General features: G+C 39.0%; 1 protein-coding gene across 1 annotated transcript in view; it reads left to right on the forward strand.

The window, feature by feature from the left end:
• Positions 1-13,103, forward strand: part of IARS (isoleucyl-tRNA synthetase) — a 51,103-nt gene that overhangs the window by 14,972 nt on the left and 23,028 nt on the right. The window contains exons 10-18 of the mRNA XM_004684510.2: positions 119-214; positions 2,033-2,155; positions 3,302-3,393; positions 3,992-4,090; positions 5,450-5,576; positions 6,981-7,054; positions 7,397-7,591; positions 9,794-9,880; positions 11,638-11,721. Of these exons, the coding sequence (XP_004684567.1) occupies positions 119-214; positions 2,033-2,155; positions 3,302-3,393; positions 3,992-4,090; positions 5,450-5,576; positions 6,981-7,054; positions 7,397-7,591; positions 9,794-9,880; positions 11,638-11,721 (977 nt within the window). The remainder of the gene's footprint in view (positions 1-118; positions 215-2,032; positions 2,156-3,301; positions 3,394-3,991; positions 4,091-5,449; positions 5,577-6,980; positions 7,055-7,396; positions 7,592-9,793; positions 9,881-11,637; positions 11,722-13,103) is intronic.

Here is a 13,103-nt window from a genome sequence, read left to right on the forward strand (position 1 = left end):
TTTGAACATAATTTTGCATGTGAAAGGGTTTTTGAGGTTCTTTCTAAAACTATTTTTAAGTTAGTTTTATGATAATGGATGTATTTTATCCTTATACCTGCTAACCTTTCTTTTCCAGTGTAAAGAAAACGGTGCATTTACTGTGCTTGTTGATAACTATGTGAGAGAAGAGGAAGGAACTGGGGTTGTACACCAGGCTCCTTATTTTGGTGCTGTGAGTATTCTAAATCTTGTAGATGTATTTATAAGAAGTAAAAGTCTGTGGCCTCTGAGTCATAGGGATAGGGTAGAGGAAGTTGGAAGGCTCCATGGGGTTTAGTTTTTTTTTCTACCTCACTATCTTCCAAGATAGTAATAAACATATAATTCCTTGTCACTTTGAATTGGGTTGCAAAAGTGGTCGGCTCAATCCTGGGTGTTACTGCACATTTAGCCTTTCTGAGCCTCTAAATTTCATTCCAGCCCAATGGATTATGCAGTGAATTAGAGAGGTCTGTGTTCCAATTACAAAATTAATGGTTGCTTCTTAGAGGAAAAATAATCACTGAACAGTATTGGAAGTGTCTTCCTGAGAAAGTGAAGACATGGGATGGTCTCCAACAGTGTCACTATCAATAAATTGGGGAAATGTTTTTCCATTCATTCATAACTGCATATAAAACATTTTACTCTGGTTCACAGTTCTGTGAATTTTGATAAGGCATAGAGTCATGCAGTCAGCATAGCTATCAGTATGCAGCATGATCCTATCATCTAGGCTATGTTCTTGATTCAGTAATACATGATCAGAAGAAAATTCTCATCCTCATAGCTGTATGGTGTGGTTAATTTTAAATTTTGTCCAGTTATTTTGCTAAAATTTCAATCCTTTTAAAATAATTTGTATATGCATAAAGCAAAAGCATGGTGATTTACTCAAAGTCCTTCCATTCACTGGTGTCCCTGGGTTAGTTGATCAGCGTCTCCATCCCTTTTTGGTCTGTGACTTGTGATCTTAGTACCTACCTATCTGGGGATCTGTGGGTTAGGTGGAATCATCTCCTTTGCGCTTAATAAACATCAAAGTCACTGCTATAGAGTAAGTGGAATAAGAGGAGTGAGTGGTCAAACTAGTCTGGCACATTATTTCACTTTCATACTTAAACCTCTATGGAGATTTTTGACTTGAAACTCTTTAGACATAAAGTGAAGTAAAGTAAATACAAAATCCTATGTTCACATCCTCTAGCTGTATTATCAGCATTTAGTAGTTCTGTTACCTAGCTTGTCGCTCTTCCCTAGCCCCACACTTTTTTTTTATTTTAGCTAGAGGAATTCAAGCCAAATCTTCAGCGTATCTTTCATCTTTAACTACTACCATATGTGTCTCTGATTGATAAGGACTTTTATTTTTAACATAATCTTCCAGCTTTTGTTATACCCAATAAAATTAATAATCCTTTTTCAGTACCTAATACCTGGCGAATGCTGAAATTGGTTTGAATATTATTAATAGTACTTTTCAGTAAGTTTTAGAAACTAATCAAATTTCACTAACATAATAATTTTAGAGTCAACTGGGATGGTTGCGTACTGAAAGGAAAACTCTTGGTTTTGAATTGTAGTTTAGATTTAAAACTATTTAAAATATGTGCAGTAATATCTCATATACCCCAAATGTTAGTCAGGTTAACATTATGGAAGATCAGATTTTTAAGCTGCAGCTTTTAGCCCCACCTGGTAAATGTTTCCTGAGTCCTTCATGGGGCAGCTTTCCACATAAGACATTGTGTGAGCTCTCTGCAGAGCCTGTCCTCCTGAATCACCTTGTGGCACCTGATCTGTTCTGACTCCTATAGGAATGCTGCTCTTAGCCTGTCAAAGTGGGTATATCTCTCCAAAGTTGAATTTGGGGGCTTTTCTATCTGTGTCTGTTCTGACATTTATAAATCAGAAACTTCTCTTGTAAATTTGTCATCTTCGTGATTGTCCTCTACATACCCACTCCTAAATTTCTTTGTTGTCCCCTCTCACTCCTTCATCTTATCCCCAGGATGACTTTCGTGTTTGTATGGATTTCAGCATCATTCAGAAGGATTCTGTCCCTATTTGCCCTGTGGATGCATCAGGCTGTTTCACTGCAGAAGTGACAGATTTCATGGGACAGTATGTGAAGGTTTGTAATCTCTTAGATATAGAAAAGTGGTGGTTTGATAAAGTTTCTTTCATTAATTTGATCAATAACAACACTATGAAGTTAGACACAGCCACTGCAGCTTAAGATTGATCCCAGGCCAGGGAGGTAGCCCACGTGGCGTGGCAGACATCTCCTGTCTCGCCCACTGCTCCCCTCAGCAGTGTATTTCAGTACATCTACCTACTCACTTTTCCACTCTGTCTCTGTTGAATCCTCTCACCCCCCCCCCCAACCCCACACACACACCTCTGGCATGTACCCCAGTTCTTATATGCTTACATAATCTTTTTTTTTTTTTTTTTAAGATTTTTATCCTCTGATGAGAGTATTCACTAGAGACAGTGGGGAGTAGAACAGGCAGATTGACAAATTACACTGCTGAGGGGAGCAGCGGGCGGGTCAGGAGAGTCTGTCTGCCACACCATGTGGATCTCCTCTGGGGCAGGGATCGAACTCCCACTAAAGTGGCTGTGGCTCGCTTGCACTCCTGTGCTTTAACCTGTTGTGCTGCCAGGAAGGGTCTTTAAACAAATCTTTTTAAAAAAAGTTACACAGTGGCTAGAAAATGAGTCAAGTATTTTGTAATACAATTGTTATTTGCAACTTTGATTTATAGTAAAAGTAACAAGATATCAGATTATAATAATATACTTAATTATATTACTAATGTCATTTTCATTAGATTTAGTTATTTATGCATATAAGAACTGGGTACAGGCCACAGATGGGGGAGGCTGAGAGCATTTACCAGAGAAAGAGCAGGGAGCCAGACAGGCAGATCTACTGAAATATACAGCTGAGGGGAGCGGTGGGCAGGAAAAGAGAGGTCTGTCATGCCACCTTCCTGGCCAGATGGGAACTCCCTGGCCAAGAATCGAAGTCGTGCTGAATGGCTTCGGATAACTTCATAGTACTGTGCTTTAACCCATTGCGCCACCAGGGAGGGTCCTAGATTACTAATTTCTATGGGTTATTTTAATAACAAGTTTATTCACTTGTTGAATGAGGTGACATTGATTTACAAGGATAGCTATGATTTAAAGCTATAGGTTCACAACTGCCGCCAAGACACCCATCCTTCTCCATCATCGTCCTAATTGCTACATTTTAATTTTTATAAAACAGGATGCTGACAAAAATATTATCAGGACTCTGAAGGAACAAGGCCGATTGCTTGTTGCTAGCACCTTCACTCACAGCTACCCTTTCTGTTGGAGGTGAGAAGAAACTCAGCTAGGGCTTTAGATTTGTGGATAGAGTCAATATATGTGCCTACCCCATCAATTTGTGTTCCCATTTCATCTGTATCAGAGTTAGTATTTGGAAATTGACTTATTTTAAGATAATTCTGTGAATGCATTAGATATTTCCTTGGTAGTATGAGAAATAGGTATGTTTTGTGTTACAGCCATTTGTCTTTCACATGAGACATAGCTCTGAAATTTTCAGATGGAATTTTGTGAGAAATATAATGTGATCCTGTTTGTTACTATATCATCATAGTTGAGAATGGAATTTTGGTCGGTGGTATTCTGTTCTTACATTTGCTGTTTATCAAAATTGTCATAATTTCTTAGACATTATCACAGATCAGCAGAACTGTATTTTCTTCCTTGTCTTGTGCTTTTCATTTCATTGTCTTGTGCTTTTTCCTTGGTGTTAGTAATGTGGAGGGAGGATATCCAGTACTGAGGGTGCATCAACTTGTATTTTTAATAAAAATGAATATTAGCAGAAGACTAAACAGGTGGTGGTGGCATTACCTTGCCCTGCATACCTCAGTCTGACCAGCAGCTGTGCATTTTCGCTCCCCAGATCAGATACTCCTCTCATTTATAAAGCAGTGCCCAGCTGGTTTGTGCGAGTGGAGCATATGGTGGACAAGCTACTGAGCAACAATGACCAATGTTACTGGTGAGCAAACAGAACTAGCATTTTTAATGGGGGATGTTTTTTAAACACAATGGAAGCAAAAATTGATGTTTATTTATGGATTAGAATAACTAGAAAAATTCTTGACTGTATTTTCAGAACTTGTTAGCCTTAAATAGTAATCATTTTCAGGATGAACATTTTGGGATGTGTTTATCAAAGCTATTTATCCTCACTCCCTTTGGTATTGTTGAGTTCTTGGAATCTGACACCGATTTAACAGATTGGCTTGTTCGGTGGTGCATATGGTATCTGACCACAGAAAATTGGTATTTCAACCTGCAGGTTCAAAAATAAAATAAGGCTTCAGTCAATATATATATTCCACAAGAATGCTTTCTATTGAACTTTTTGTGGGTAATCACTATTTCTTCCCACAAGAATCCAAAAACTGCATTTGATATAGGAAGAGTGGAGTAAATCTCAGGGCAATAAAAGGGAATGGTTTTATAAATCACAATTTTCCTAGCAAGTGATGCCACTTTCCTAAGAAGTGATTTTCTTTTATTTTGTTTCTTCATTTTTATTTCTGGAAAGCTCATTAATTTCCCTGTTTGTGAAGTGCTGGATATGGACGATTCAAATGATAGTCTGTGGAAGATGCAGATTGATCAGCTAGCTTTCAAAGAGCAGGAGCTTCAGTGCTGACGAGAACAAGAAGTTTGGGAGCCTAGCTTGTCTGGAAAGGTTTCCTGAAAAACTGAACCTATAGAGAGAAGGAGCTATTTATCAAACCAGTAGAAGTCTTGGGATGGGGGTGGTAGAAGGAAAGAGGGTTTGAAGATGAGGGTCATTACAGTGTGGGGATGGATAACTCAGACAGAGGGAGTAAGGATTCATGTTCTCAGGAGTTCCCCACAATGCAGAAGCCTAAATTGTAATGCCGGAGGGTAGTAGCTGAGCAGAGGCTGCAATTAGCAATAGGTAGTCTTGACTGTTGAGGAGTGGACTGGTAGCCAATTGTGGCCCTCTCTAATGAGTATCAATAACAGCACCGTGTTAAGTGATGTGAAGACTTGATCTGAGTGGGGTCGGTAGACCAGAGTCAGTGACTAGTTAAGAGGACTGGTAACCTTTCACTTAGAGAGCAGAGCAGAGGAGTGTGTGTGTGCTGTGGGGTCTCATGTAGAAAAGGGCCCTTACTTAGGTGAACTCATAGCAGATCCAGCCACTCTGAATCCATATATATGTAAGTACTGTCCACACAATAGTACTCTCAGGGTAAGCTCATTTTTACCAGAGTGCCAGTTGCATGCATTCTACAAAGGCTTATACAGATTTAATTTACAAATTTACATACTGATGTTTTATGTGATTGCTTTTACCTGACTTTTATTGTAGGGTCCCAGAGTTCGTTCGAGAGAAGCGATTTGGAAATTGGCTAAAAGATGCACGTGACTGGGCAATTTCCAGAAACAGATACTGGGGCACCCCCATCCCACTGTGGGTCAGTGATGACTTTGAGGAGGTATGGTGTTTCCTGACATTAATATTTGAGAAACACTTTGTTCCTCCCAATAGAGAGTAAAAGAGTATGTTTTCCTTTTTCTTTTCCGCTTATTTCATTTTTATTCTTTCATCTTTATTTTTCATGTGTATTCTTTCCTAGATTCACAAAATAAATAAGAAAGAGTTCTTGATATTTATTTACTTTTACTTTAATGTCTAACTTTCCCTCTGTGTGAAAACAAAGGCTGCACTTATATTTTCCTCAGGGAAATTCATAATTAAAGTGTATGTCTTGTATTACTCAGGTCTTTTTCTTATGAACAGGACATTCAACACTGTGTACTAAATAGTATTGTGTTAAAACAATCTGTAAATAAAGTGGTGCTATATGTGTGTGAAAATACACTGGTAGCTGTCCCAGTAAATTCCCATGATAGGGCCTTATCCATGCTGGGAGCATTAGAACAATCATGGGAATAGCAGTTCAGAAACCTCAGTAGATCTCCTATAGGAATATGAGATGTGGGCCCTCCCTGGTGGAACAACAGGTTAAAGTGCAGCACTGTAAAGCTGTCTGCGGCTACTGCAGCATGAATTTTATCCCCAGCCAGGGAGGTGACCCACATGGCATGGCAGACCTTTCCTGAGCAGTGTATTTCAGTAGATCTGTCTGTTCTGCTACCCACTTTGTTTCTGGAGAATCCTCTCAACCCTCACCTCTGGCCTGTACCCCAGTTCTTATGTGCATAAATAAGTAAATCTTTAAAAAAGGAATATGAGCAGTAACTGTGAACTAGCTGAATCAGAGACTTTCAGGACTGAACAAGAAGGGCAAGTAAGCAGCACTCCTCTTCTTAGGTGAGAACCCACATGTTTCTTACTGGTCATGTTAGATAATTCTCCTGTATTGAGTGTACCACCTGAACCCATCTCAGCTTACTTGCCTTACTTGCCTGCACATGACCCTATCATCTTGCATACTGATTGTTTTGACTCCATTCATTCTTGTATAGTAATAAATTCCAGCTTTAAATTGGAAAGATTTCCAGGTTAAAAAATCAATTCAAGTGCCAGGGTTTAGAAAGTAAGATATGATAGAGAAATAGGCTAGCCATGTCATTTATGCTGATTATTTTCAGCAAAAATTTGGATATAATAAGCCCATAAGAAACACTTGCTGAGATGATGACTGTGAATGAGCATCTAGTTGTATAAGGACTTTATCTGCATTAGAGGAAGTAACAACACTGAAATTGAGCTCTTCAGTCTTGCATGGGTGATAACTGCCCTCCAGTCCAACTGGCATGTTAATTTGCTTCCAAAGATAATCACAGGTCTCTCAACTGAACATTAATATTTCATGAAATAGTTCTGTGTATTATTGGCCCTGAGGCACTCCTTCTGTTCAACTTTGTTTTGACAGGTTGTGTGTATTGGATCAATGGCAGAACTTGAAGAATTGTCAGGAGCAAAGGTCTCAGATCTCCACAGAGAAAGGTCAGTTTTGGATGTTAAGTCACTGTAGTTATGTCATTCATAACATGCTAGCGTCATGCTAACATCTTGCCTGTTAAGACATGGTCTCTGGAACAAACTACAGAGCATGTAGATATCACTATTTTATTGAATTACTTTGTTGGGGTAAAGGGGCCTGTGTCAGTGAGTTAATGCAGGGGAGTGGTATATATAACCTTCATGGTGCTCTGAAAACATTGGTAACTACTGATATTTCTATTTCCAAATACATAATGGTAAGAATTGGTTTATTTTTCATATTGACAAATTGCAAGTTCTACTGTACTTAAAATTAATATAAATGCCTACTTTTTTGCTTATTAGCATTGACCACCTGACCATTCCTTCACGGTGTGGGAAAGGATCTTTGCATCGCATCTCTGAAGTGTTTGACTGCTGGTTCGAGAGTGGCAGCATGCCTTATGCTCAAGTTCATTATCCATTTGAAAACAAGAAGGAGTTTGAGGATGCCTTCCCTGCAGACTTCATTGCTGAAGGCATTGACCAAACTAGAGGATGGTATTTTCCTTGATCTTTCTAGTGTTTTATTACTTTGATTTACTGAGTACCTACTACCATATGTTCTTGGTGTTCTGGAGAGTGTTTTCAAAAGGAGAGGTTCTGTCTTACCCTCTGATGTCCCTTACCATTAGTGCACCACGGAAACATCATCTAAGCAGGAATCTCTGTCAGTTAGGGCTCTAGTTTCAGAATTTGCTTTATTTTGTTGACATTTTGCTATATAGAGATTTGTACTGGAAGCTTAAATGATATGGAATATTTAATATGTATTCTTACCATGTTCGCTTCAAATCATTTACTCAAATATTTAATGAGTATTTACATACAAGGTAATGGATTGAATGCTAGTTTGGGGCCAGTTGGGAAAGTGCTTAGATATTAAGGTTCACCTTACAAAATCAATGTGGTATTCAATTTATAAAAAAAAAAAACCTATGGGAAAGTTTTCACTTTGGTTTTACTTGGTGCCTTCTCTAAGCATACCTTTATTTATTTATTTAAGATTTATTTATTTATACAAGAACTGAGGTACAGGGACAGTGGTGAGGGGAGTGAGTGGATTCACCAGAGACAGATTGGAGAACAGAACAGGAAGATTGACTGAAATACACTGCTGAGGGGAGCAGTGAGTGGACAGGAGAGGTCTGCCACACCACGTGGGTCACCTTCCTGGCCAGGGATCCAACTCATGCTGCAGTGACTACATATTTCTTCGTAGTGCCACACTTTAACCTATTGCTCCACTGGGGAGGGCTCTATACCCTTAGTCTTCTAATAGAAAAGGGTGACCTTTCCATTAAGGGCTAACTGCTCTTTGTGGATGAGCTTGGCTTGCCTAGGTTTTTATTATACTTTTCATTAGTAGTGTTTCTTCATTAGTGTTTGAGGATTGTTGGTGTCATTTTGTTTTTAAAATTTCCAGTAGTCATCATAAACTGAACTCTAGCCTTAATGTTCCAAGACATGCTACTTTCAACTTCCACTACATTTATCTGTAGAACAGCTACCAGAAACAAAATCCTATTTGGGAGAGGACCAGAGGACTTAACTGGAAAGTTGTTTCTCTGAGTAGTGTCGATGTCTGGCAACTGTTAAAAGTCTTCATGGGGTCCATGGGCACACTGCTTCTTTCCAACTCCCTCAGACTGCCTACTCTCCTGACCCATGTTTGACAGAGGAATGTCTGGAAAACATTTATGTTAGGCTTTGGGTCTGTTCTCTGTCCTCATTAATTCATATCTGGCAATGTTCTTAGAGTATAAAATAAGGTAGGAGGTAGCATAAGAGCACCATTTATTTGGATAAACTTCTTTTAGAAAACAAACTGGCTAGTAGATAGCCATGTTATAGAATATCTGTAGGAATGAAAACATTCCTATGTGCCTTTTAACTTTTGCATGAACAAGATTTACTTATTTATACATTTAAGAGCTGGAGTATAGACCAGGACTGACTGAAATTCACTGCTGAGGTGAACAGCAGGCAAGATAGGAAAGGTGTGCGCCATGTAGGTTAGCTCCCTGGCCAGGGATTGAACTCCTGTTGCAATAGCTTGATATTGCTGAGACTTAACCCCTTGCACCACCAGGGAAGCCCTGGATGAAAATGCTTTTTGCGTCTTGTCATCAGACTGTCCCATATAACCTTGTGGTAAAGGCCACACACATCTTGTGGGTTTTGACCCAGTGTTTCTGTTTGGTCTTAAGAGGCTGCTCAGTGCTGCTCTGTTCTCCCAGTTGTATCCTAACCAGCTCCTTGAGGAGAGTGTACATACTATCCTCAACTGCTGGCAATCACTATCTCACCTCAGACCTTACTTTAAATGAGACATTTTTTTTTCCTAATCAGAAACTCTAATGTTATTGGCTCACAGTAGTTCCTATGTGAATTTTTTTTTTTTAGCAGTTTATTTTTACATCATTTTGTACATTTTTTTTTTTCCATCTCAATTGTAATCCCCGCGGGTTTCCTATCACCAAGCCTATGTGTAATTTTTTTAACACTTCCCATATGCTTTTATGGGAATGTGTAACCAGGATTAAAGACCATAACTTTTAAGTGATTACACCCAAAAAGAAAGATTTAAAATTTTTTTTTCATTCCAAGAAGTTAACAGTGTTTTGCCTATGTTTGAATTTCTTGTCTGTTTTTAATTGCACTATTTCCTTGTGTTTTTTGTTTTGTTTTTGTTTTTTTCAGGTTTTATACACTGCTGGTGCTGGCCACGGCTCTCTTTGGACAACCACCTTTCAAGAACGTTATTGTGAATGGACTCGTCCTAGCCAGGCAGGTGCTTCCCTTGTGTTCTAAAGCTCCTGTTCCTCTTCATTCTCACACCCAGAATGAGAGGCTGTTTAAGGCAGTCATGTCTGTTGGAGTCTAACCACTCCTGAGCAGAGGAATTTAGGAAATTCTAGTGCTGTTTTTTTCTTCCTTTAGCTTTTGTACTATTCTATTCCTTTCCATTAAACTCCTGGCATGTGCACCTCTGTTTTAGCTTCCTTTCCGTCTTGGATTGAGAGCTAAGTCCGAAGGAGCAGGAGGATGGAGGGAATTTTTATTAAGTGTCCTTCCCATGACTTTTGCTTATTGGTCTTATTGAATCTTATAGTTGAATCTTCGTTTTCTTTTGCCTCTAGCCATTAAAAACGTAAGTGAAAGTAAGAAAATAAAACAATGAGTACATAGATAACCTACTACATGTTACATGGAGAGGGAGGAATGCCAGGCCCTATAGTGAGTTAACCCATTTACTCCCCAGAACTATTTGAAATGAGTTCTTTAATTACCCCATTTTGACATTTCAGAAGTTTGTAGCACAAAACAGTTAAACAACTTACTCAAGGTTACATAGTAAATGAGTGGTTAATTCAAGTTCTGTACCAGGCAAGCTGATCTGCGGTCTGTGTTTGTTTATTTTAATTAAAACTTTTATCAACTTTTAGATTTACATACATTTGCAAAAAGTAATAGAGGTCTCTTGTGGGCTTTGTCTAATTTCTACCAGTGGCCCATCTTAGAAAACTAGTATATTTTCAAAACCTGAATGGTGACACAGTTGTCCAGTCATATTCAGATTATCCACTTTTACATGTGCCATTTGAATATGGCATTGTTTTTATACAGAAATCCTGTATCCACAGATACTATTTCAGCATTGTAGGATGTCTCTATGGCATTATTTTTTTTTTTTTAAGATTTATTTATTCATATAAGAACTGGAGTATAGGCCACAGATGCAGGGGATGAGAGGATTCACCAGAGACAGAGTGGGGAGCAGAACAGGTTTATGTGCTGAAATACACTGCTGAGGGGAGCAGTGGATGAGACAGAAGAGGTCTGCTGTGCCATGTGTGTTAGCTCCCTAGCCTGCCAGGGATCGAACTTATGCTGCAGTGCCTGGGGATAGCTTGCTAGCGCAGTCTTTAACCCCTGTACCACCAGGGAGACCCCTCTGTGGCCTTTTATAACCATAGCTTCCCTCATCCCTATTCTCTGGCATACACTGAACTATTCCCCACCTTTGTGATTTTGTTTTATGTATATTCCATAAATGGAATTCTGTCATATATAACCTTTTTGGATGGTCTTTTTTCCTCTTTCTAAATCCCTAGAGGTTGATTAGGCTGTGTGTTCATAGTTCATACTCAGTGCGGAACAATGTTCTCTGTGGGTACCCATCTTGACCACTTACCTGCTGAAGGGCATTGAGTTGTTTCCAGTGTTGCTGAATAAGATTAAAAAGCAAGGAACTTCTGTTACAGGTGTTTGTATGAGTATGGTTTTTTAACTGTTTTGTGTGGACCCGTTATTTTTAACTATTATACTGCCATCATCTAGTTTTACACTGAAGCTTCTCTATCAGCCTACTACAGTATTCAAAAAGAAGCTCATGGATATTTACAAAAAGATGTTTTATGCCTCACTATTAGCTTATACTCTTGTTTTTACTCACATATTCCACCTTGCAAATAATCTGTAACCATATATGAAGATAAGCTGTATGTTGTTACTTAGTTGGCATTTCCCTTTTATTTTTGAAGTGATGGCCAAAAAATGAGCAAACGAAAAAAGAATTATCCAGACCCACTATCGATGATTCACAAATATGGTGCTGATGCCCTCAGGTACAAACTAATTTCTCCCTTGATTGTATTTGTCATTTTTATGTAGCGTTTCTCATTCTATTAATAATGCTCTTTAGAGTTGTTTATTATAAAACATTTATTATAAAAATGCATTTTAAAAATTTATCTATTATATAATTATATTGATGTGTTAACTTTAAAGAGTGGCTTTCTAAATAATGATATTTTCAAATCTGGAGATACTGAATTGTAATTTTAAAGATTTATTTATACATACAAGAGCTAGGGTGTAGGCCAGTGGTCCATGGCGGTGAGAAGCTTCCACAGAGACAGGATGGGAAGCAGAACAGATGGACTGACTGGAAATACACTGCTGAGGGGAGCAGCAGGCAAGACCGGAGAGGTCTTCTATGCCATGTGGATTAGATCCCTAGCGGGGGTCGAACTCTCACCTGCAGTGGTTACCTATAGCTCCAAAGTGCTGAGACTTAACCCCTTGCTCCACCAGGGAGGTCCACTGGAGATATTTTTAAGCACAAGGCCCAATATAATAGTGCAATGAATAGCCCACAGTCTCCCAGATTGGTTGCTAGTTGCCAGGTCTCAGTTCTCCCTTGAAGTTTCCCCTCTTCTTGAAATTTGAATTCTTTTACATAATTTAGTTTATTTTTGCACTTATTCCTCAAAATAACTATATAAGGTAAATTTGTGCCAGAACAAATAAAAATTAATATTGAAAAGCTTTTAGAGAAATGTGAACCAGTGTTTAAAGTACTCATGGTTATGAATGTTGATCACAGTGTTCCACTGAACCACAGAGCCCTTGCTTGGCACCATTCTGTGTTTACAATTGATACTGCCAGGGCTGTGCCACCCAGAAACAATTAGAGCACACACCTTCCTTCCCCCTTTACTCACTCTTAGCACTGCTGACAACTTCACCAGAGATTTTATGGCATAGGGTCTTTTCTCTAAGATAGCTTATAGGCCTCTGACAGCAGCTTCCTTTTTGATGAGTCCTTCTGAACATTACATATTCATATTGTCTCCTAGGAAGAGAACTGGCTCTTACTCTGTGGACCAAACCAGCATGCTTTTAGGTTACGCCACCGTATTTTGTGTGAATTATATCTCCCCTTTATAATTGCTAGATCTCTCTCTCTTTTTTTTTTTTTTTTAAGATTTATTTATTTATACATACAGAACGGGGGTACTGGCCAGAAGTGCAGGGGGGTGAGAGAATTTACCAGAGACAGGGGAACAGGCAGATAACGAAGTACACTGCTGAGGGGAGCAGCAGGTGAGACTTTATCTGCTGCACCATGTGGGTCACCTCCCTGGGTGGGGATGGAACTGGTGCTGAAGCTGCTGTGGCAGGCTTAGTAGTGCTGTGCTTGAATCCATTGTGCCACCAGGGAGGG

This window comes from Condylura cristata, unplaced genomic scaffold (genome assembly GCF_000260355.1).
Source record: "Condylura cristata isolate star-nosed mole 26May11 unplaced genomic scaffold, ConCri1.0 scaffold00017, whole genome shotgun sequence".
NCBI classification, from domain to species: Eukaryota; Metazoa; Chordata; class Mammalia; order Eulipotyphla; family Talpidae; genus Condylura; species Condylura cristata.